General features: G+C 30.7%; 3 protein-coding genes across 3 annotated transcripts; 2 read left to right on the top strand and 1 right to left on the bottom strand.

Annotated features, from left to right (window-relative positions):
* Positions 1-1009: 1009 nt before the first annotated feature.
* Positions 1010-3111, top strand: LOC108463239 (probable glycerol-3-phosphate acyltransferase 3). Its single transcript, XM_017763180.2, has 2 exons — positions 1010-1887; positions 1972-3111. Exons 1-2 carry the CDS (start codon positions 1165-1167, stop codon positions 2863-2865), a joined length of 1617 nt encoding a protein of 538 aa, XP_017618669.2. The 5' UTR covers positions 1010-1164; the 3' UTR covers positions 2866-3111.
* A 2991-nt stretch (positions 3112-6102) lies between these two features.
* LOC108461848 (uncharacterized) lies at positions 6103-8211 on the top strand. The gene is made up of 3 exons (XM_017761815.2): positions 6103-6287; positions 6842-6990; positions 7870-8211. Exons 1-3 carry the CDS (start codon positions 6191-6193, stop codon positions 7945-7947), a joined length of 324 nt encoding a protein of 107 aa, XP_017617304.1. The 5' UTR covers positions 6103-6190; the 3' UTR covers positions 7948-8211.
* A 6507-nt stretch (positions 8212-14718) lies between these two features.
* On the bottom strand, positions 14719-15836 carry LOC108463294 (transcription factor bHLH149-like). The gene has a single exon (XM_017763242.2). It carries the CDS (start codon positions 15376-15378, stop codon positions 14887-14889), a length of 492 nt encoding a protein of 163 aa, XP_017618731.1. The 5' UTR covers positions 15379-15836; the 3' UTR covers positions 14719-14886.
* Between the last annotated feature and the right edge of the window lie 9675 nt (positions 15837-25511).

Here is a 25511-nt window from a genome sequence, read left to right as displayed (position 1 = left end):
TTGAAATATTTTAAAGTAATCAAAATTATTATATCAACTTGATTATAGTTAAATATCTTTCAATTTTATGTCTTATGTTATATAATAAATTTTATTTATTTAAATTCTCTTATTCTTTTTGCTTTTTTATTAAATTTATTAAATTAAAATTTCAATAATGAGTATGCCCGGCATTTATCAAGTTGAAATATATGATTCACTTTTAATTAAAATATCCAACCCCTAATTTATAAGTAGGAAAGAGAACCAAATGGTATCTCCCATTTCATGCAAAAGCAGCAAAACAGTGTATCGGTAATCATCCACATTGCTATTTATTTAACAGGCTTGATATCTGAATTTATATTCCTGCTATTTTTTGTTTAATTTAATATTTGTATTTAATAAAAGTTATATTTATTAATATCTAAAAGTAATAAATTTAATTTTTCAGTGTTCAACTCTCATCCCCACCTTAATATTGTATAAAAATATCATTTTAAAATTATAATAATTTAGTAAAATATATATTTTTATTATTTATTAAATAATATAATAATTAATATAAATTAAAACAAAATATAAAGAAAATTCGTTCACGGGTAATAAAATCTAGTTTGACTAAAGAAAAAAGTGCTGTAATTGGGTAGGTAAAGGAAAGGGGGAGCAGTTACGTATAAAAACTAAAAACACTGACTAAGATGCGAAATACCTTGACCACCTCATCCTTTCATGTTTCAACAATCCTTTCACATGCATGTACTGCACGCCTTTTGTTGATGAAATCCAATCTTTGTTTGCTGATTGCTTAACCATCCTTTAATGATTTATGTGAAAATGGATATATGTAAAAAAGGGAAATCCCATAATTAAAACTGTCAAAATTAAGAAAGATGAACTGTGGCTTTAGCTTCATGCATGGCTGATGGCTGATGTCAAAATTAAGAAAGATGAACTGTAGCTTTAAGTCTTTGGTAGTCGGAATTAATTGAGGGTTTAGACATAATTATAGACTTGGACAGGGTCCAAGTCTCTAACATCTGATTGAGAAATATCATCTAGACTAATCCTGGTGTCATTTCTGATATTGCCACTTGTGAGCCTCTTTTACATTCAAATTAATCTAGTCTAATCTCATTTGTATGTATAAGATCTCTTCATTGTTGAAAAATTTTGTCAAAAACTATGGCCGGAAAACCATACAACTTCAAATTTTTTCTCTTCATGCAAAAAGTCCTGTTCACCAGAACTTGGAATAAAATATACATTCAGAGAAAAGCTAGCAGCAGCCCCCATGCATCCCAACCCGATTTCAACAAATACCCTTTCCTTGGAAAAGGACAAGGAACACTTTTAAACAAAACATTGATGTTTCATATGGAGGGGGCACTGTTGAAATCTTCTTCAGTCTTCCCTTACTTCTTGCTCGTAGCCTTTGAAGCTGGAGGGCCATTAAGAGCTTTCACCCTGCTTCTTTTGTACCCTATCGTTTGTTTGGTCGGTAAAGAATGGGGGCTAAAGATTATGGTGTTTGTTTGCTTTGTGGGATTGAAGGAAGCAAGTTTTAGTGTTGGGAGAACGGTGTTGCCCAAGTTCTTGTTAGAGAATGTTGGGAATGAAGGCTTTGATATGGTGATGAAATGCGGTGGCACAAAAATAGCAGTCACCGATATGCCTAGAGTTATGGTGGATTGCTTCTTGAAAGACTATCTGAGGATTGAGTATGTTGTAGGCAGAGAGTTGAAGGTGGTTTGTGGGCATTTTTTAGGCTTGATGGAGGACATAAAGACAAGCAGTGGTTCCATGGAACTTGAAAAGGTTCCTAGGGAAGGGAAAATGGATTCACCTGTTATTGGCATAAGTTGCTTCAATAACTCTCTTCATCACCAACTCTTTTCTTGTTGTGAGGTTTGCCATTAATTTTGCTTGTTTTTGCTACTTTTTTTTTTCCTAACAACAAAAAGTAATTATGTTATTGTTGGTATCATTCAGGTTGTTTACATGGTAAGTGAAGCTGACAAGAAGAATTGGCAAACGCTTCCTAGGGAGAAATATCCAAGACCATTGATTTTCCATGATGGAAGACTATCTTTAAGGCCAACACCTATTGCTACTTTGTTCATCTTCATGTGGATTCCCTTTGGGATTTTTCTACTCCTTGTTAGAGCCATAGTCTTCTTCCTGTTACCATACAAGTTGTCTATTCTATTCTTACACTTCACAGGTTTGAGAGGTACCTTAATTATCCCCGACGACGGCCGTGTCTCAAATGAGCTAAAACAATTAAGTAAAGAAGGTGGTCTGCTCTATGTATGCAACCACAGAACTCTGCTCGATCCGGTCTACCTTTCAATGGGTCTTGTTCAAGTTCGACCTCCGAGTCTCAGCCTAGCTGCAGTCACATACAGTTTAAGTCGGGTTACGGAGCTGTTTGCGCCGATTAGGACAGTTCGATTAACAAGAAACAGGGAGAAAGACTCAAAGATGATAGAAAAACAACTACAACAAGGTGATATAGTTATTTGTCCTGAAGGAACCACTTGCAGGGAACCATATTTACTGAGGTTTAGTCCTTTATTCGCAGAGAAAACCGACCGCATAGTTCCGGTTGCCATAGATTTCCACGTGAGCATGTTCTACGGAACAACGGCCGGCGGGTATAAATCCTTAGACCCCGTGTTCTTGCTCATGAACCCAACATCTCACTGCTCTGCTACTATTCTAGAGAAGCTACCAAAATCATACACATGTAAAGGAGGGAAATCAAAGTTTGAGGTAGCCAATCATGTGCAGGCACTGATTGGGAAAGCCTTGAATTTTGAGTGTACATCTTTAACAAGAAAGGATAAGTACATGATATTGGCAGGTAATGAAGGAATAGTGTAGCTCTAGTATATACGATCAGCCCATGAATATACCATTACCATAAACTCAAAACAAAAGTTTGCTGCTTCATTAGTGTTTTTTTTTTTTTTGTGTGTGTGTGTTGAGTATTGTAGGGAAGAGACATGGGAGCATTGGGGTCGTTGGGGAATTTAATGATAGCTGATGATCTGTAATTTGGTTTTGTGTCTATTACGGAAAGATGATTGTGATAAATATAAAAAATTCTAAACCATGAATTGAATTGAACTTGTTGATTTTAGTGTCAGTTTGGCCTACTGCAAAATGGATAAGAGGAAGAGTCATGGGCCTAGTGGAAGGTTTCAGATTACTTTTGTCGGTTATAAAGGAACTTGGTAATTAATGTCAAATTTTAACATATGCTGTAAAAAGTGATAAATTAGTTTAACATATGCAATCTGAGTAGCTTCCATAAATGAGTTTTAAATGTGTAATGATTGATAAAAAGGTGAATAAATTGCATTTCCATGTACATGCTCTTCCAAAGCTAGTAGGGTTGGTTATGGATATCATAGAATATGCCATCTCCTATCTTATCATGTCGGGTGGGACTGGGAAGGAGTTGATTGAGCAACACAGGTTTGTAAAAGAAGAGGTTGCAGCAAAATAAAAATAAAAAATCAACCACTACCAGTGGGGGAGTTAAAAAAATTTTTTAGGGCTCTGGATGAAATTTTAATTTTTTATAATTTATATCTTTATAATTTGTAAATAATTAAATTAAATTTTTATAATTTTATGGGGCTAAAGTGTAATTTTACCTTTACTAATTTAAAATTTTTAAAAAAATTTAAAGACCAAAATAATAATTTTACATTTTAGGGGGGTTAGGGCCCATGCCAACCCCCTCGTTTCGCCCCTGACCACTACATTGACTTTGGATTTAATGAACTAACAAAGTTTTTAAAATACGATTGAGATAGAATTAAATGATTACAATCTCGATTTTAAAATTATCAAGCTTGTTGAATAGATGACCTAAACAGTTGTTAAGTACACCAAAGAGGGTATGAACAAAAGTTTGACAATTCTGTTAAAACTACAATAACCACAATAAAATGAGGAATAATAAAATTATTTATACGGTTCAGTTTCACTATATATGTGGAGCTTAGTTCATTGAGAATGAACCACTGTATTTGAACTCAATATAATCAGTAATTCTAGTTTTAACACATTCTAGTGAAGAATCCTGCTTCTTGTATTCAAAAACTAGACCTCTCACTCATGGTGGTTGATTCTACACAGGCTCTAATCGTACATGTCGGTGTGCACCATTTCGATGCTAAACCGAAATAACCAACACCCCTTTTTGCACTGGTAAAAATTTTGATTTGTACGGTCACATTGGCTCATTTCAATAAATTTTGGTCACACTAATTGGTGTGCACTGTTCTAGTACTAAACCGAAACAACCAACACCCTTTTCCGCAATGGTGAAAATTCCAGTCCTTACCAATTGTACCAACTCGTTTTGATCAATTCTGATTACATTGACCAAAACATGATCATAAAATTAATAATTGTTTACTATCATATTAAAAACTTAATTGGAATGTGACTAATCAAAAAAGATTTTTTATACTTTCACATTTAAAATATAATAAAAATGCATTCACCCTATTATTAAAGAAAAATCTCCACTCATCTATCTACTTCTTTTATCAAAAAAAAAAAAAAAAGAAAGAAAGAAATGAGCTAAATCCTTAAAATTTCATATTGAAAGATGCAAGTTTTAAAAATTTTTCTAGAAAAATAATCGATAAATCAATCAACGAGAAAATAAGCAAAAGAGAGGTAAAGCGAGGAGTACATTCAACCCAAACCAATAAATTTCGATAAATAAATTATTTTTCATATTATTTTGAAAAACTGATTTACTTTTAAATAAGAAAAAATTTAAATTTATCAATTTAATATGTCTTTCAAATTATTTATTAGTAGTATTAAAAGGATAGTGAGATATCAGTAATCGTGATGTGATTTAAGTTAATATGATGTTTTCACAATTGAAAATTAGAAAAATAGCAAAATTGATTTAGCCATTTTCCTAACTTTCAAAACTGCATGTTGCCTTCAATCATAGTCGATTTAATTAAATATGTTTCACTATTTTATTTAAAAAAACTAAATCTATTTTTCATAAATTTATTTCTCTCCGCTACCAAAAATCTTATGTTTTGATAAATAATCTAAAAGGGTCAAAATCTAAGTGTTGACAAATAATAAAAAAGGAGTGTTAGATTGACAAATTTTTATGTTATATTTGAAAAAAAAAACCCTATGAAAACTATGCATAGAAAATAAATTAATAAAATTAAATTATATTTTTGAATTGAAATAAATTTGGAGCAAACTTCACTCAACTTCCTTGAATCGTGACTTATATTTTAAATTGATTCCTAAATTTTAAAATATTCAAATTAAATTTCTTAATTTTTGAAGTTATATAATTAATTTCTTACATTACTAAAACAATTAATTTCACCTTAAGTGACACTTTAGATCTTATTTGGCATAATTTAAAATTGAAAAGAAAAAACCTTAAAAGAAATGTTAAAAGAAAAAAAACTTTCATCTAGTAAATTGCACCAAAGTTTTGCTTTTTTGCCTTTATTTTTTTCTTCTAAGGTTTTTTTTTTGGTTAACTTTAAGGTTTAATTTTTTTTTAATTTTAAATTATGCTATATGTGTCACTTAGTAGTGAAATTAATGGTTTTAGAACAGAAAGGACTTTTGATGTAACCTTCAAAGTTTGGAAATGTAATTGGAATGTTAGAAAGTTTAAAGACTAATTTATAATGTGATCTATAGTTTGGGGATATCTGGTGCAATTTACTCTTAAATTTTGTAGTTTTTTTCTAAATAATTAAATTTTATGTTAAATATGATCCAAGTCCATATAATCTTCATAATTTGAAATTTAATCCTCTACTTTTATTTCTAGAAATTTAGTTTTCTTTTGATTTCAAAATTTATGTCCAACTATTTACTCTAACTAAAATATTCTATTAAGTTTGTTGATTTGATATTTTAAAATAAAAGAAATACTCATATTTTATCCATAAAAAAATTCACAATTGAATTTGTATTTTAAAATAAAAATAGAAGAATTAAATTCATTAAAATAAAAGTAAAAGATTCAATTCCAAATATACAAAAATTACAAGGACTTGGAGCATATTTTAACCTAAATTTTATAATTCGCCTTAAGAAAACCTAACAGCTTAATACCCCAACAATTTTGTTCGCTGCTAGACAGAAAACCTAACAGCTCAGCCTTTTGTCTGCAAAATCAATCCTAAGTATGGCATTGATGCAATTTCTGAACCACACAAGAACGATTCCTATTTCAAATCCATATGGATTCTCGAGATTCTTCTCCAAGTCCAGTCCTTTTATTGGTAAGATCTTCTCTTTATATCGTAAACCTTGCAAGAACATTAACAATGAAACATTCCTATGCTTCTGTTTGTTTCCTGAGAAAGTTATATAATAAATTTCTGTGTTTAACCTGTTAGTTTTTTGGGTTTTGCTTCTCTTGGCGTTTTTTATTTGGCTGCTTGTTTAATTGTTGAGAGGAAGTTTTTATTTTTCAGGATTCACCGAACTTGGATGAATAGCTAAGTGATGCTAATTTTAATTGGTTTGTTCTTTTTAATCCTTTTACTGTCAAGGAAATGCGTGAAAAGAAAGATAAAAGAGAGGAATATGGGCCTTTTAATTCATTTTCTTTAGGTTGTCATTAGGATCCTCAAGTTATGTTAGTTTAAAATAGCTACTACATAGACCTTAATTTGAACTTTTTCCATTTTCAACTCTACAAAGGTTTTTGCTCCCTAATGTTATAAGGAAAATTTGCCAACAGTAATTCTATTTTACTTGTCATTTATTTTTTATATTTGTAATCCTAAATTGGTGAAAAATGGATTTGAGAAGTGATCTTATTATATTGCAGTGAAAGTTGGAATTCCAGAATTTCTGAATGGAGTAGGGCATGGGGTTGAAACTCACGTAGCAAAGCTAGAATCTGAGATTGGTGACTTTCAGAAACTGCTCGTCACCCGCACTCTTAAGCTCAAGAAGATTGGAATTCCCTGCAAACATGTAATAATTCCCAACTCGCACTCTAAACACAAATTTTCTTTGATAAGCATGCCAATTTCAAGCAACTGCCCCTATTCATTGTACCTTTATGCAGTTATTATTTGATTATCCAGTTATGCAGTATCATTAATAGAATAATAGCTTATGTACATGTTTCTGTTACTGCTCCGACAATCTCCTAAACTATAGTATCCTTGCATGGCACTTATCAAACTGGAGATTGCAGCTAGCCAAACTATTAATGATACTGTTCTTACATTGCAGCTAGCCAAACCAGTTTGAGCAGTTTGTGTGCATGCATCACCTTACGATCTAACAAAGCTTATGCTGAAAGATACAGACTCTTACGAATAGTTTGAAATATTAGGATAGAATAGAACGGAAATAAAGTTGTCAGACTGGTTTAGCATCAGTAAATCCTCATCTCTTCCAGCAATCATTGTCGGATAGCAATTTCTTTTAATTTTGTATTATAAAATTTGAGTTTCCTACTTTGTTTTAAAAGAGTTGGGGGTGGGGGGGAACCTTTTAATGGGATTTAGAGAAGTTGCTTTTAGTGGTAGTTTTTGATAATGTGCTGGTTTATCATGAACTTTGAAAAGGTTAGGTTCTATACTTATGATTGCTCATTGTTACATCAAGAGCAGAATGTTGTCATATATCATTGACATTTGGTGAGATAATCTTATTTTCATGTGCAATTTTATTGCCATATTTTGTCAGTTTCATTCATATTGCATACTAAACTTTGATACCCTCACTAAGCATATTTTATTATGGAAGCTTTGTTTTTTTGGGTGTAAAACCCTTTGCTATTATCATTTAGTTTTTACAAGGACTGAGTGAGTCATTGATTGGTTTTTGATTTTGGTGTGGCAGAGGAAGCTGATACTGAAATATGCCCACAAATATAGGCTGGGTTTGTGGAGGCCGAGAGCTGAACCAGTGAAGGTGTGATAAATAAGTTTTATCCTTTGGGAGCTATGCTAAGATGGTGATGTTATTGTACCAAAGAATGGTTTTAGGGCTCTATTTGCAATCATTGGTCACCTTACTCCTTGTTTCAATGGACATGAATTTAGTGGTTTAGGTTCAAAAAATGGGGGAAAAAAGGATATCCAATGGATGGCACATTGAATTTAGTGAAGCAAAATGTACTTTCTTGATGTGTAGTCATTTTATCTCTTCTTATGCCATACACCCGCAATTAGTGTTTTCATATTTTCTTGATCGTATTAATATTCAACCCTTCACCTCTCATTGCTGATTCATTTTGAAATCCATCGGTATCATCTTCGTTGCTTGGTGTCACCATTTTCCATATCAACGACTAAATCCTCTTCTCCTTCAATCATATTTTTCATCTATGTTAGCGTACCAAATCGTTTTATGAAACTCGATCCACTTGTCTAACATTGTCTCGTCTTGAATATAGCATGCCTTCGAATCAAGGAATTTAGCTCTTTAGCTCCCAAATGTAGCGTTAAGGGTCACAACCCGCAATTTAAGCCACCAAAGGTCCGCGTCAACAGAGATGCAAGAGATTTTTGAGAATTGCGGGTCAAACTCTTTTGTGACAAGGAATCTTAATTAGGCCCCAAGCCAAGAATGAGGCCAAAGATTTCACTTCACATGTGGACAAACTGCCAAGAAACTGTTTTAACGTGTACATATATGTGTATATAAATATCCTTTAGCTAAGTTTTAGGGGCCTCAACCCTGTGTCCCTTTTGACAAACTCAGAACCGATTCATTTGCTGCTTTCTTGTTTCCAAGATTAAGTCGATATTAAGCAAAGGATTTGGATAAAGCATGCAAATTGTGTTTGAAGACAAATTAAAGCCTGAAGTGAGGACAATGGATGAAAGAAAGCTACTCATGACTCAATCAAAAGAAACTGGTAAAGCCTTGTTTATCACAAACTATAGAGTAATATGTTAATGAGTAAACTACATTAGCAATCACCAATTATGGATTATTTTCTTTTTTAGTCACCTAGCTATAAAAAGTTATAAAAGTGGTCATTCAATTATTCAATTTTATCTTTTTTGGTTACCCAATTATCTCGGACTTTTAAGTGTTTCCATTTTTCCGTTGGCTAGTTAGTGACTATAAAAAACAATTTTAAATAATTAAGTAATTATTTTATAATTTTTCATATTTGGGTGACTCAAAAATAAAAAGTCCCATAGTTGGTTGACCTCTATTGTAGTTTACCTATGTTAATTTATGTAACGAAAGGAACCGAGGTGGACAGAATTGATTAATTATAATATCCAAGGCCTCAAAATGAGGCAACGTGGAACAGTTCAGACTTCTCATAATTAACAAGTCGACCAGAAAAGAGAGAAAAATTCACCATCACTTTAATGGCTCGAGAAGAGTGGACATTCAAGGAAAATATTCATTCGTAAATAGCAGGTGATTAATGGATGTAGCGACTCTGGCGATCTTAATTCCTTTTATTGTCCCATCCTTGTCTGCTTTGGAAAGCATTGCAGCGAAGACATTCCGACAGAGAACAAACAAATTAAGAGAAATTCGATCTCCTAGTCTTAATCCATGACATGGTTTTAAATGCTTTATTAGGTTACCATTAATCAAAACATGATAAAAGACCATCGAAATGCATTGCATGATAAGGGAGGTCAATATTCAGTGCTGCCAAAGAGCCCTACCCTCTTTTCTTACCTTTAATGGGTTTTAGTAGTTTCCCCGCCAACAGGATGTTGTTCGTTATCAGCCTGCCTTGAACAAAAGCATTTTGAAATGGAGAAATAATATCATTTAGGACTTCCTTGAGTCTATTGACCAATTTTTGTTGGAAATGATGTTGTAAGCAACACTACAATGACTAATGGGACAAATGTTTTCAGCCTTAATGTGAGGATTCCCTTTTGAAACAAGTGAAATGATCGTCTTGTTTAGCTCCTTTAACAGGTGTCCTGAGTTAAAAAAGAACAGCGAGGCCTCCATAGTTAGAGACCAACAATGTCCCGGAATGCCTAACAGAATCTTTCTTCACCTCACTCCAACATAAAGGTCTCAACCTAATCTTAAGAGAGTCTGGGGAGGTTAAGAACGTTGAGCCTATCCTTGATTAGAACAATGTTGGCAAAGTCCTCCTTACAATAAATATCTTGAACATGCTGAAGAAATATTTGTTTGATCTATGTTATTGCTGGAGTCGCACAACTTCTAGATCCTATTCCATTCCCTTTTCCTTCTAGTGGCAATGTGAAAAGAATTTTGTATCGCAACCCTCTCAATGTTCCACAGAATTTTGTATATGTTTTTACTACTCAAGGGTTCTCAATTCCTCTGTTGTAAGTTTTTCTCTATTATAGTCCTCTGTCTTCATATATTGCTTCAAGTTGGTGTTTAGGAAGTGACGATCCCAAATGTTGGTGAGCCTTAATTCTGAGCACTCCAAGCTTCATTGATAACATCCTTGTATTGAGGGTGAGTGATTACTATCCGTCGAAACAAATAGAGGCTTGGCTAGTGGTTGTCCATGTGTAATACGGTCTCTTTGTCGGTATTTTAACTGGATCACATTTATGGATGCACTTAATGAGATTCTTTGCACATTGTATATCCTTATTTGAGAAGGAAAATTTGCCTGTGTCAAAGTCCCCAACCATCATCTCCCACAAATTCAGTAGCTAACTCGTATAATTTCTCTCATACTACGTCTTTCACTAGTAATCCAAAGGATTTATCAGGATCCTCAAGGTACGCAAATAAAATATTATTATTCATTATAGAAGAAAAACCCCACTTCGTTGCCAACTTCTCACCAGCTTCAGCTTCAACTATATAGAGATCACCATTAGACAAATCCTGTGACGCCTCATTGGCGATTCAATTAAGAAGATGAGGATTTTTGAGCAGTGGCAAAGCTAGAGGGGGACGGGGAGGCTGCAAAAAAAAATAATGGTAGAGTTGCTTTAGAGCCCCTTTGTTGTAAAAATACAAATTAGTACAATAGTAAAATTTCATTTTGACCCCATAAACATTAACATTTATATTTTACTTATGACCCTTCAACTATACAAGTCATATCAGAAAATTATATATAAGCAACAAACTCGAGTTTTACTTTTTTTAATTAAAAAAAAAAAATTAAAAATATCAGAATTTAAATTTAATATATGTACATGCTATTTTTGAAGATGAATACATGCTATTTTTGAAGATGAATTTTATGTATCAATTAATTAAACTCAATTTATAGTATAGTCATCATACAACTTCATTCAAAGAGTTTTAAATTATTAAAAGGTTAATTAAAACAATTTTAAGAAAAAATATTAATTTATTATTAAATTAGTTTTTTATCCGTGCAATACATGGATTGATTGTACGTATGTACTAATAAAAATATTTATATTTAATTTATAGTTTATTATATTTAATAATAAAAAGATTTAAATTAATTTATATTCTTCTTTTAAAAATTAAGGAATATGTTAATAATATAAGTAATGAACTAAAAGGAAATTAAATAAATATTCTTTGCCTCATGTTACCAAATAATAAATCTAATATTCAAATATGTAATATATATATATATATATATATATATCTGTAAAAAAATAGACAGAAAAGTGTTGAATATTTAATTTTCTATTAAACAGTCAATGACTACATACATAAAAATTATTTTATTAGGTATAGATTGTCTGAAGTCATATTATAGTGTTGACCACTCTATTATGCTTAAATTTATGATTTAACTTATATATTTTTATTTGATCTAATTTGCTCCTTTATTATTATAATCCCATTAGTTAATCTTAATAATTAACATTTTAAATGACTCGATAGTTAACATGAATCTTTTGAAACACTTAATTCAATTCATAATGTTGAAATAGAATTTTTTTGTTAGAATAGTATTTTTATCAAAAAGAAATTATGTTGAGTTTTTAATTTAAATAGTTAACTATATTAATTATTTGTATTAACTAACAATATTATAAAAATATAGGAATGAATTAAAGTACAGAATAATCTCAAATGTAAGTATGATAAAGGAACTAAAACTGAAATATGACCATTTTGATGTTAATAGAGAGTTGGAAATCATGCACTCCCCAGTCCCACGTCCAACCCCAACAAGAATTCACAAGGAATAATAAACTTATTACTTCATGTAGAGGATTTTTTTATAGAGAGAGAATTGTAAATAAGAAAAATAGAATATATCAATATAAAGCACTTATTGAATTCGTTTTTCAATAATGTACATTTTACGGTATTTTTAGTAGAGGTTGTTTTGAATAATTAACAAAAGAGATAATTACATTGATAATTATTCTGAGTCTAATAACTATTTTTATATTTAAGAATAGATAAAATATTACTAGACAAAAATATGTATCTACATTCTATCTATGTTTTATTTTTATATTGTTTAATTAAGATATGGCGAAAGTTGGAAAAAAATAAAAATAAAATTGTAACTATAAGATAGTCTTAGAATTGACATTCAAACATAAAATGTATAACTTATTTGTTTATTTCCAAACAAGATTGATGAAATTGGGGCATGATTGCATTCAAAATTCACATTGTTGTTTAATGAAGGCATATGGATGGATTTGAAAACAATGGTGATTAGGCAAAAAGCAAGAGCCAACTGAAAGCATATAAATAGAAGGACAAAAAATCTGAGAAAAGAACAGAGGCATGGTGGTCCTTGAATTTTAGTCACCTTACTATATGACCAAATTGCAAAAAAATAGAGAGACTACCCTCCAAAAGGCCAAATACTTGTGTTGATGATAGGGATGCCACCTGGGTATCCCACTTCTCAAATCCCTAAATCAGACAACTTGGTTCATGTGAGTACACGTGTTAGCCCGTAAGAGTTAGATTTGGACAAAAGTGATTGATTCCTAAGATTGATCTTTGTTTCTTCTTCCCCATTGGTGGGTATGGTAACCCTTTTTTATTTCATTCAATTCAAACCTCGTTAATTGTGGTTTGTGGATGTAATTCAATTTCAATTCTAAAAGCCAAACCTTTCCTTTCTTTCTTTTTTTCTAGCTTTTGGGAAAGAATGGGAAAAGTTAAATTTCAAGGGGTTTATTTCTAGATTTTGTTTTAAACTTTTTTTCTTTTTTTTTTTTTGGTGTGAGGGCACATGCAAGGCATTTGAGAGGTGGGTGCACTTGAAAAATGTAGGGCCATGGAGGCACATGGTGGTGAGAAGGGCTGCTTCATCGAGGGCACCTTCTGTGACTCTGTTTTGCTCATAAACACCCCTCAATTCAATCCTTTCCTGTTTTATTTTTTCAAATTTTCATACTTATTTTACGGTCTATGAAAACTAATTTTTTAAGATTTATGATTCTCAACAATATTATCTTCATAATTCAAAACAATATTCTCCCCTTGAAATGTAATGTATATTACTATTACACTTAACATTTATTGAAACAATATTAAATTATCAAGATATACATTCTCTTACATTTTCCTTATCATACTTGTGCGAGACAAGTTGATTATATTTTAGTTTCTTTCAATTTCAAATAAAAACAATTGATGAAAGATGTAATTAATTAGTTAAATTAGGAAGGCTTAGAGTGTGTATGATAATAGTTTTAATTTTTTTAATATAAATATTTAAAAATATATATATTGAATAAGATAGTAAGTAGGTAGCTACTTTTCACTTCATGTAGAAAATATTCAAATTACTTAATATAAAATATTATATTAATAATATTAAAATTAAAAATAAATAACCTTTTAAAATTAATATTTATTTTTATCAAATAACATAATTACATTCAATACTTAAATCTACTAATTTATCAAACAATTTTTAATATAAATTTGACGTTTATAAAATTTAACATAATTTTTAACTCTTAAAATTTTAAATTTTAAATTATCGAATATCCTCAAAATTACTTGATTCTTTCTCTGGTTTACAAAACCAAACAAATCCGCACACCTCAGACTGCATGCTAAAATATTGATAAACTTACGATGGTTATGAATTTGCAAAACCAAACGAATTAGCTAAATGCGGAATTAAAAGGTTAAAATTTCTCAATTTTTAATCAAAGTAATTTAATTTTTATAAATTTCGAAAGTGGTTATCTAAAATAATTAATCACAAGTATTAATATTTTTCATCAATTTTACATAATATGATTGGTATAACGAAAAATTTAACCTTTAAAGTTCTCATTTTATCTATTTTTATATGTATTTTTAAAGTTTAGTTTTTTTATACACATGACAACATATTTAATTTGTTATTACATCAATCAAAATTATATACAATGGATAGAAAATATTAATTGTCTTTACTTACTCTCAAGTATAAAGACTAAATTACTTTATTTATAAAAAATTAATTTAATTAATATCAAAATTAAGAGAGATTGAAAAATATTTTAGTAGAATAAAAACAATTTTAAAAAATCTCAATGCATTAAAACATGAATTTGATAAAATCCAAAATTTAATTGAAAATTTAAAATTACAGATTAAATTAAAGTCGTATTTGATAATTATACTTAAAATCCAAAAACAAAACAAATCTAATATCAATTACTATTAATATTTATTTACATGGTAAACTCTCAAACTTTTAAATTAAAATTTTAAATATATTTGAACTTACAATTTTTTTATTGTTGTATAAAAATAGTATGAATTAAATTAAAATTTTGTGTGACAAAAATAATAGAAAATTCGATCCAGTTGAATTTCAATTGTAATGTGATATAAAAATACTTGTTATAATTTTGTTACATATATTTAATTAATTGATTTAATCAATTAAATAAATGATGCTTGACAAAAGCAAAATAAAAAGAAGAAAATTACACCACTAAAAATCATAATAGATTTGTTGTAATAAACACCTTTTCACATGTTACCAATAGAGCCGAGTCGATCAGTTGGCGCCTGAGCCTCACCGCGGGAGAGAAACTCGGTGATAGCCGTCATGGCTCGAACTTGCATCTCTAAAGCCGCTATGTAATCGCTCGTTTCTTCTAGAAGGTTGTTGCAAGATAGTTTCCGGCAACCTGGAACAAGACGTCTCAAAGCCCTCAACTTCCTCTCAACGACCGGCAGTTTTCTCTTCTCTCTGTTAACCACCGGCTTCCTCAACCTTGTATGGACGGTGACCTTGGCTTTCTTATGTTTCTTCATATTGGTACCAGCAGTGAGTGGAGCGGCGAGAATCGCTCTGCTCCAACGCGTGGTTCCCTTGGCTGTTATGGCAAGAACTCTGTCGGCCGTTTGATGGAGTTCCTTGGCGGAAGTGGATGAGGAGGTCCGACGAGAACGACAGAGAGCTTGGAAGAGCTTGGAGGAGTAGATCTGATGCTCTCGTTTTGTTGTCCATCGCTTCATTGTTTGGTTGGATTGGATTCGATGGACAGAAACTGGGTCTCCTTCCGTTTTCCTCCGTTTAAACACAGGGCTTGGGTTCGAGGTTTGGTATCAAAGAAGCAAAGTAATTGCAGAAAAGGGAATGGGAGAAAAGAAAGAAAGAACTTTCAATACTAATTTTCTTGGTTTGGTGGCTGATTCTTATAATTATAAATAAAAACCTTTTTTGTCCTAAATAAATAAATAAAAGCGATTCACGGGAATCAACACGCGGCATGCCTTAATCACATTTATTCCATTCATACAATAATAATAAGTCTTTGAATCCAACTTAATTAGTTTTTAATTTATAATTTTCGAATAATATAAAATTTATTTTATAAATAAATTAGTGAAACTAATTATAAAAAAAAGCATATAAAAGATATTAGGAGATTAATGTAATCCTATTTTAGAAAAAGTCATAATTGTAAAATTAAAATGTCAATCTATTGTAACTTCTTTTATGTTCATGTTATACCTAATACAAATATTCCATCACATTACTCACGTGTCTTACCCTTCGGTTGCTATTCAGACAAGTCGGATGATAATCTCAAGACACCAGCTGAGTCAAGAAATAAAAAAGGACATTACATTGATCCGTGGAGAATTTACGAACGCAAGTGGACGACAAATTCATGAACCAGACCAAGATCTTTTGGATTTCCCTCATCTGAAATAAAAGCAAATCCTACCACTATATATTTGTACCGATTAGATTTTGGCAGCCATTTATCGTACTTCATATTATTGACTTACCAAACTTTTTCCCCTCTTCTCTATTTCTTTTACCTTGAAATTTTTTCAAAGTTAAATCTTAAATCTCTCTCTCTATATTGTTTTTATTCTATTCATAAGACAACTTATTAAATATCATACCCCTCAACACTAATTCGAAAAACATGAGATTGTTGGTGCATTGTATTTTTTCTTCATTCCTTTCCTCTTTACGTAGCTGTTGACTTGTAATAATACCAATCTTGACTCAATTCTTTTTACCATTGAAGTGGTCAAATGTTTGGTTGAAATATACGACTTTTCTTTCTTTTCTCTTTTTTTTTTTTTTTTTAAATTCCAACAAAATAAGGGTTTTAATTTAATTTAAATATACTCTTTTAAAATTCAAAATTTTGAGACATTAAGTCTCTATATTTTTTATTTAAAATCTTGATCCGTTCTGTTTTAATTTTTCATTAAAATTAATAATATCAAAGGTAAAATATTTTTTAGCCCTAAACATTTATAATTTTTATCGATTTGGTCCTTAACATAATTTTTAATTCTTAAAAATTAATTTTGTATATTTTAATTAAAAACATAAAATTTATATTTTTAAAATATAAAAAATTTATGAAAAAATTAAAACTCTTTAAATTTAAACAAAAAATCCAAAATTTATTATTATCCTTCACTATGTGTAGACACCACAATAGAAACAAGGAAATGTTATTCAAAGTTGAAGGCCTCAAATCCAAATGATTATCCCATTGCACCATTCGTTCATTGAACCATCTCATATTTACATTCTCAACATCTAAATCATCATAATGTCCCATGATAATCCATGTTGATAGTCAACCAATCCCTTCATGTATTTTCATCCATCGTTTGCATGTTAGTTTAATGTTGATGAATCTCAAGTTTTTTAGTAATCTACCTTTATAATCTGATAAGAAGATACCAATTTCGAAAATTGCAGAAATGTTTACAAAGTTCAAGTTGGAGATAAAACCCTTTAATGAATCTAAGTGTCATGGGCAAGTGGTAACACAAATCGGCACTGCGCTCCCCCACCATGAGACCTCAGCCGATTCTCAATCCAACTACTTTGATTTAGAAAACAATGAATTTTGAAATTTTTTTATAATTTTAAAAACATTTGTTTTTTAAGTTTTTTTTCATAATTTTTAATTATTTAACTTATAATTTTTTATGTTTTTATTTAAATTATAAAAAAAATAATTTTAAACAATTTCAAAAAAATTAATATACTTTTAAAGGGTAAGAATCAAATTGACAAAGTCAAATTTTGAAGGCTGGAAATGTTGTTTTACCTTTGACACTATTAACTTCAACGACAAAATTAGATGAAGAGATCAAGATTTTTAGCTAAAAAAGTACAATGACTCAATACTTCAAAATTAAAATATAAAGTCTAAATTTTAAATTTTAAAAGAATACATAGACCTCTAGCATATTTAAACTTAATTTTAAATGAATTGACTTTAGTTCAAATACATGTAAACACAAAAGTAATTTTTTTTCAGCAGTTTTTTCTAATATGAATCGATATCCTGATTTGAGTTCATATAATTGTAGATTTTATCTCATGTTGTTATTAAAAAAAACATATACTAAACAAGCTTTTCAATTTTAAAAGTTAAAAATGAAAATAGAAAATATTTTCCAAAACCAAACAGATGATAATGCATGACTAAAGTATTCTAAATATTTAAGTTGATGCAAAAACTGGTTTTATTTGCAAGAAAAATGTTAGGCTTAAAGGAAATTAAAAAAAAAAAAACAAAACAAAATATCTTCCATTCAACCAGGAGCGAAGTCAGAATAAATATTTAGGGACGGATAAAATTAATTTTAATTTTTTATAGATTATATCTTTATAATTTGTAAAAAATTAAATTAAATTTTTATAATTTTAGGGAGGCTAAAGTACAATTTTACTTTTACTAATTTAAATTTTTTAAAACATTTTAAGGGCCAAAAGAATAAATTTACATTTTAGGGGGCCAGGGCCATGGCAGCCGGCTTCGCCCCTGCATTCAACTTGATGTGCCCCATTAGATTTACGTTTACATATAATACGAGAAAGGCGGAGGCAGAGAAACAAGGATAGAGGAGTGGTAGGCACACAGAAAGGAAGTTTAATACGGAGGCTGTATAATGATATTGACTTTTGAAGATCTATGGAGGCTAAAGAGGGAGGTTAACAACAATTAATTTCTTCCTTTTTAAGTTTGCATCAGTAAAAGACAACATAATGGCGGTCCATGGATTAGAATCTATGGGCTAGCAATGGGATACCACATGCCTACGCTATCTGCAGAAAATAAGAGTCGAGTAGTGTGGAAAATGGAATGAGACTGAATGCAGAAGGGCAACGAAGGTAGGAGGTGTGCAACAATATGGCTCTTGGCTCTCAGGGCAACCAACCCCAACGTTTCTTTTATTTTCTATCCATCTTCAAATCATTCAAAGACTCACCCAAAAATTTATAATTTACCTAATTCCACATTTTACAAACTTAAAAAAAAAAAAAACCTATTTTTTCTTAAAAAAGTTTCATTTTCTAACATTTTTCAACGTAAAACGTTTTTTGTATTCAACATACAATAACAAAATTGATGAGAACTTCTTTCTTTTTCTGTCCTTCAGAAATTTAAAGATCTATTTTGAAAAAAAAAATAATGAACGTTTGTTGAAAAGAAAATGAATAAACATGCTCTTTTTTTATATAATATAAAAAACAAAATCATTAGTACTCTAAAAAGAAAACGCCATAGTTGTGCTTTACTTTTAATGAACATTGAATTGGTATTTAATAATTTTGTGTAATTTAAATGTAGTTTATAGAATCAATTCATTCCTGTAGACTTATTTATATAATAATTTGTTAAAAATTAAGAAAATTTATCCTGAACTATCAATTGATTGATTTATTATATAAACTTTATAAAAATTATCTGCAGTAATGCTATATGTAAGGATTTCTTTAAATTTTTAAATGAAAATGGTTTTTATTGAGGAAAATATATCTTTTTATGCATGTTTAAATTTGACTATATTTATACCTAATTGTTGTTGGAACAATATAAATGATGAAGTCTATTGTTAAATAAATTAAATGTTGGAAATCAATTCGTTTAGTTGTGAAGAGTATATTGAATTGAATAATTACAACCCATGATTATGAAAGATCCTTTGAAATTGCATTGAGTATTACTTTGAAATTTGAATTTTCATCAGATAACATTTTACTAGATTTTATTAGTATATTAATTTTACTATTTTATAGTTGCTGATTTTAAGGGGTTGCATTGTATTCAATCACCAGTAAGTTAGTAAGTCTAGAAACATATATATTGCGAAGATTGTGTAGGTTATTCATGAGAGTATGTTGAGAGCACTTTATTTGTTCATTGAGAAATTTATTGTGTAAGTGCAATTAAGTGTAAACAATATTGTGTTTACGGTCTAAATTCTTAAAGGGAGAATTTAGAGGTGAATGTTCTGGTATTTAGATACAACTTTAGGTTCCAACAACAAGACAATAAACATTCATATAAACAATTCAAAAACATTTAACTTAATCAATGACAACACATAATAGATCAAATCAACATGCTTTTATCATAATTTTATGATCTTAAACCTTCCATACCAAAAAATGTACACATATTTATTCATTTCATATACCACATAGGCTCGTACAATTAAAATTAATGATTTGATAAATCAATATACATAATAAAGATCATTTTGTATATTTGTCCCAATTAACCAAATATGAAATCATAACTAGATACATGAATATCCATCCAAGTCCTCGAGAAGTGCATAAAGCGCAACATTAAGGTTCATAATAACAAATCTCCAATGCTTGTAAAACAAGATTTAATTAATAGTTCCACAGAATGTGCAAAGCGCTAGAAAAAAAAAATTATAGATGCATTAGGGTAACCCATATAAATAAAATCTTTAAAAACTCTACATATCCTAGAATGTGCCAACTACACCCGAGAACTATCCAAGATTGATTAATATGGTTGTGAAGGTTTTTCACATAAATTATCAACATACTTCAACAATTTAACACAAAATTTGGCTCAAATAATAGCTAAATTCACTTTATTAATCAAATTTTACCATTAATGTAACATCCCAAAGTGAAAAATTGAGATCCTACCCTCGATAAAGTGAAATAAAGGAAAAATAATGAAATAAAAGTGATAAAACAAAGGGGAGAAATTAACTTATCAATTAAAAATTTGATTAAGAAGCATATTATGATGTATTGATTTAAGTAAGGACTAAATCTTAAATGCGAGAAAGATTTTGTGGCTCAAGAGTAAATACTTATAATTTGAGGGGTTAAAGTGTAAATATAAAAAATTTGAAGGGAGAATAGTTTAAATATTTTAAGGGTGTAAGGATATAGAAACTAAGGCAAATGGATAAATTAGGACCAAATTAAATAAGTAAAAAAAGTATGAGGGGTTAAATTGCAATTTTACAAAAATGAGTGATGATTCAATGAAAAAAATTTGGAGGATCATAAGGGTAAAATGGTCATTAGTAAGAAAAATAATTTTGAAAAGTAATGATGATGTTGGTGATATTTTAATTAATTAATTAGATAAATGTTATTTAAATAATATTTTATTAAGATTTTAGTAATATTTTATTATTAAATTATTAATATAAAAGGAAGGAAAATTGAAGGATTCTTCTTCATCTTTCCATTCTTCCAACGTGAGAAGAAGAAAAAAGAAAGAAATTTTATTTTCTTTACAATTTGTTTATTTTATCAAAAATCTATCATTTTCACTTAAAAATTAAAAGAATTTCCATAACCGCTCAGAGAAAAAAATGATAATGAAACTATGAGGAGCTAGAATATCAAATTAGATTCAAGAAAATAGAAGTTGGAGGAGAGAGAAAATCAAGTTAAAGTTTGGTTTCAAGGTAACAAGGTATGGATGTTAAGGGTTTATGTTATTTTCAAGTTTAGTAGTGATAGAAAAGCATAAATATGGTGTTAAAGTAAAGATTTCTCATGAGAAAATATTGTGTTTTTGACATGTTGGTGAAGAGAGAAGTTGAGAAAGTGAATCAAGGGGTAGGAGAAGAGAAAAACAAGAAATTTTGATAGAAAAGAGGCAAGTACCAATGAACTTCCTTGTTATTTAAGAATTAAAAATGTGAAATTTATAAACTAAGTGGTAATTAGGTAAAATATAGAGTGGAATAATTTAGTATGTGAAGTAGGAATTTATTATAAAAGCATAATAGTTGAGTTATGTGATAGTGAAAAATACACAAAGTACTGAATAAGTGAAATTATGGAAAAATATAAAATTTTATGGAAACATGGACTAAATTGAAAGTGTAATGGCCCATTTTCAGTAAAATCGGAATAGTGGTTTCGTGACCACAAATTCAATCTAGAAGAAAATTTATTTTAATATTGTGGCACAGTCTATATTACGATAGGAATACTGTATAAAAATTTTGATAGGAAAATTCTATTGATTATTTAGTTAAATTGATAAAAAAAATACGTTCCACTCTTAATACGTATTTTGGGCCTCGAGGGTATTTTATAAAGACTTAAAAGTTAAACTATGCTATGAATGTTATTTATTTATGAATTATTTCTAAGTTGTTCAATATGTCCGATAATGCTCCGTAACCCTGATCTGGCGACGGTTTAGGGTTAAAGGATGTTACATTTATATAATAAAAAAAATTTTGTTCCACTCCTAATACGTATTTTGGGTCTCGAGGGTCTTTTATAAAGACTTAAAAGTTAAACTATGCTATGAATGTTATTTATTTATGAATTATTTCTAAGTTGTTCAATATGTCCGATAATGCTCCGTAACCCTGATCCGACGACAATTTAGGGTTAAAGGGTGTTACATTTATTGGTGTCAGAGCCTAGGTTTTCTGAATTCTTGGGCCAAGAATGAGTCTATTCGTACATGCCATTTTATATATTGATGTGATGAGATGAGATGAGGTTTATTTATTTAATTATTTAATTGTATAATTTGTGAATATTGTAGAAATTTAAAGATGTCAAATAGATCTCATGAAGAGTCGGAAAATGAAGTGGAGAGTAGGGCGCCAAACTTTGATAGGGAAAGAGATCAACATAGAACCCAAGCTCGAAGTGAATCGATAAACTTATGAGATGATAGGGAGCTTGAATTTGAAGAAAGAACTCAATCTGAAACTGAGCCGATACCGCTTAGAGAAGAAATTCCAATTGTAGCCTTGTTACAGACAATGAATCAGTTGTTGCAGCAAGTTGTAAGAACTAATAATGCTCCACTTGTTGCACCACCATCTTCTCTTTTTGCTGTTCCACATCCACAACCATCTGTAACTAGTCATCGATCTCCCTTGGAAAGAATAAGAAAATATAGAGTTGAAGAGTTTAAAGGAAAGAAAGATGATGACCCAGCTGAGGCCGAAGAATGGTTAGAGAATAGTCAAAGAATATTTGAAGAATTGCAGTGTACCGGGGATGAAAAGTTGAAGTGTGCAGTATCTTTACTAAATGGTGAGGCTTACCAATGGTGGACCACTTTCGTGAACATTCATCCTGCAGAGAAAATTAATTGGAATTTCTTTGTGTCTGAATTCAGAAAGAAATATATGAGTCAACTTTATCTTGAGAAGAAGAAAAGAGAATTTCTGGATTTGAAGCACAATAACATGTCTATTGCTGAGTACGAACGTGAATTTATCAGATTAAGCAAATATGCTAAGGAACTAGTAACAAGTGAAGCAGATATGTGCAGGAGATTTAAGTGGGGATTAAATGAAGAAATTTATGTTCCTCTCATACCATTACATCTACAAGAATTTCCTATGTTGGTTGATAGAGCACAGCGACTGGAAGAAGGGTTAGCTCGTTCGAAAGAGAAGAGTTTTGGAAAGAGATTAGCAACTAGTTCTGCACCACCACCATCTTCAAAAAGAGTGAGGGATTCTAAAGATTTTAAATACACTTCTACTACTGTTGGGCAAAGATCCAGAAGTCAGACAAAACAAATTCAGCATGCGACCTCTAAGGTTAATACTGGGAGTTTTAGAAGAAAACCAATGTTTTCATCATGTGAGTATTGTGGGAGATATCATTGGGGAGAATGTCGACTAAATTCCCGAGCTTGTTTTCGATGTGGATCAAAAGATCATTTAATCAGAGATTGTCCAAAAATGTCAAAAAGTGTTGCAGAACAGTCTGAAAAAGGTAGCTCGGTTTCACAAAGAGGTAAACGACCTGGAATTGCTGGTGGCACTAATAGTGGTACAAGATCGGTGAGAGAAACAGTTAGATCTGAAGTACAGGCACCTACCAGGATGTATGCCATTCGAGCCAGAGAAGATGCTTTTGCTCCAGACGTCATTACTAGTACATTTTCTTTACTTGATACTAATATTATTACTTTGATTGATCCTGGTTCTACACATTCATACATATGTACCAAGTTAGCATCTATTAAAAATTTACCTGTTGAAATCACTGGATTTGCGGTTAAAGTTTCAAATCCCCTTGGCCAACATGTTATAGTGGATAAAATTTGTAAAAATTGTCCATTGATGGTAAAGGGTTATCGTTTTCTAGCTGACTTGATGCTATTGCCTTTTGATGAATTTGATGTGATTTTGGGAATGGATTGGCTAACTCAACATTATGTAGTAGTGAATTGTAAACAGAAGTACATTGTAATAAAATGTCAGAATTGTGAATTGCTCCAGGTTGAATCTGATGAATTAAATGAGTTGCCTGATGTGATTTCAGTCATGACAGCATTGAGGTATGTCAGAAAAGGGTGTAATGCATATCTTGCTTATGTATTGGACACTAAAGTATCTAAGTCAAAAGTTCAATCAGTGCCGGTTGTATGTGAATTTCCTGATGTGTTTCCAGAAGAATTACTTGGGTTACCACCGGAAAGAGAGGTAGAATTTTCTATAGATTTAGTTCCAGGAACAACTCCGATCTCTATAGCACCTTATAGAATGGCTCCTACCGAGTTGAAAGAGTTGAAAGCACAGTTGCAAGGGTTTTGCTCAACCTAGTCATTCACCTTGGGGTGCTCCGGTTTTGTTTGTGAAAAAGAAAGACGAGTCTTTGAGACTATGTATCGATTACAGGTAGCTCAATAAAGTTACAGTAAAGAATAAGTATCCATTGCCTCGGATTGACGACTTGTTTGATCAACTAAAGGGTACCACTGTATTTTCAAAGATTGATCTTCGATCGGGTTACTATCAGTTACGAGGAAAGGAGTCTGATGTACCGAAGACAGCTTTTAGAACCAGGTATGGGCACTATGAGTTCCTCGTGATGCCGTTTGGATTGACAAATGCACCTGCTGTATTCATGGACCTGATGAATAGAATATTCAGACCGTACTTAGACAGGTTTGTGGTAGTATTTATTGATGATATTCTGGTTTATTCTTGAGATGAAAATGAGCATGCAGATCATTTAAGAATTGTACTGCAAACTTTGCGTGAAAAGTGGTTGTATGCTAAATTTAGTAAATGTGAGTTTTGGCTTCGGGAAATTGGGTTTCTTGGACATATTGTATCTGCTGAAGGCATCAGGGTAGACCCAAGTAAGATTTCAGCTATTGTCAATTGGAATCCGCCGAAGAATGTGTCCGAAGTTAGAAGTTTCCTGGGATTAGTTGGATATTATAGGAGATTTGTACAGGGATTTTCTATGATAGCTTCTCCGACGACACGTCTATTGCAGAAAGATGTAAAGTTCGAATGGACTAATGAATGTCAGCAGAGTTTTGATAGATTGAAAGATCTATTGATGAAAGCACATGTTTTAGTACAACCTGAACCGGGTAAGGAATTTATTATTTATAGTGATGCTTCATTAAATGGTTTAGGTTGCGTTTTAATGCAAGAAGGTAAAGTAATAGCCTATGCTTCAAGACAACTAAAACCACATGAAAAGAATTACCCGGTACATGATCTTGAATTAGCAGCCATTGTGTTTGCATTGAAAATATGGCGCCATTACTTGTATGGTAAAAAATATCATATCTATACCGATCATAAAAGTTTAAAGTATTTGATGACACAGAAAGATTTGAATTTGCGACAGCGTAGGTGGCTTGAGTTGCTAAAGGATTATGATTTGGTTATTGACTATCATTCGGGTAAGGCTAATATTGTTGCTGATGCTTTGAGCTGAAAATCTCTATTTGCTTTACGAGCTATGAATACTCAGTTGCCATTGTCTGATGATGGTACACTTATAGCTGAACTGAAAGCTAAACCAATGTTTCTACAGCAAATTTGTGAAGCTTAAAAAAGTGATAATGAATTACAAGCTAAAC

The sequence above is a fragment of the Gossypium arboreum genome, chromosome 8, assembly GCF_025698485.1.
Source record: "Gossypium arboreum isolate Shixiya-1 chromosome 8, ASM2569848v2, whole genome shotgun sequence".
Classification (NCBI taxonomy): domain Eukaryota; kingdom Viridiplantae; phylum Streptophyta; class Magnoliopsida; order Malvales; family Malvaceae; genus Gossypium; species Gossypium arboreum.
Note: the sequence above shows the minus strand (reverse complement) of the source record. Positions and strands in the feature narration are given on the sequence as shown.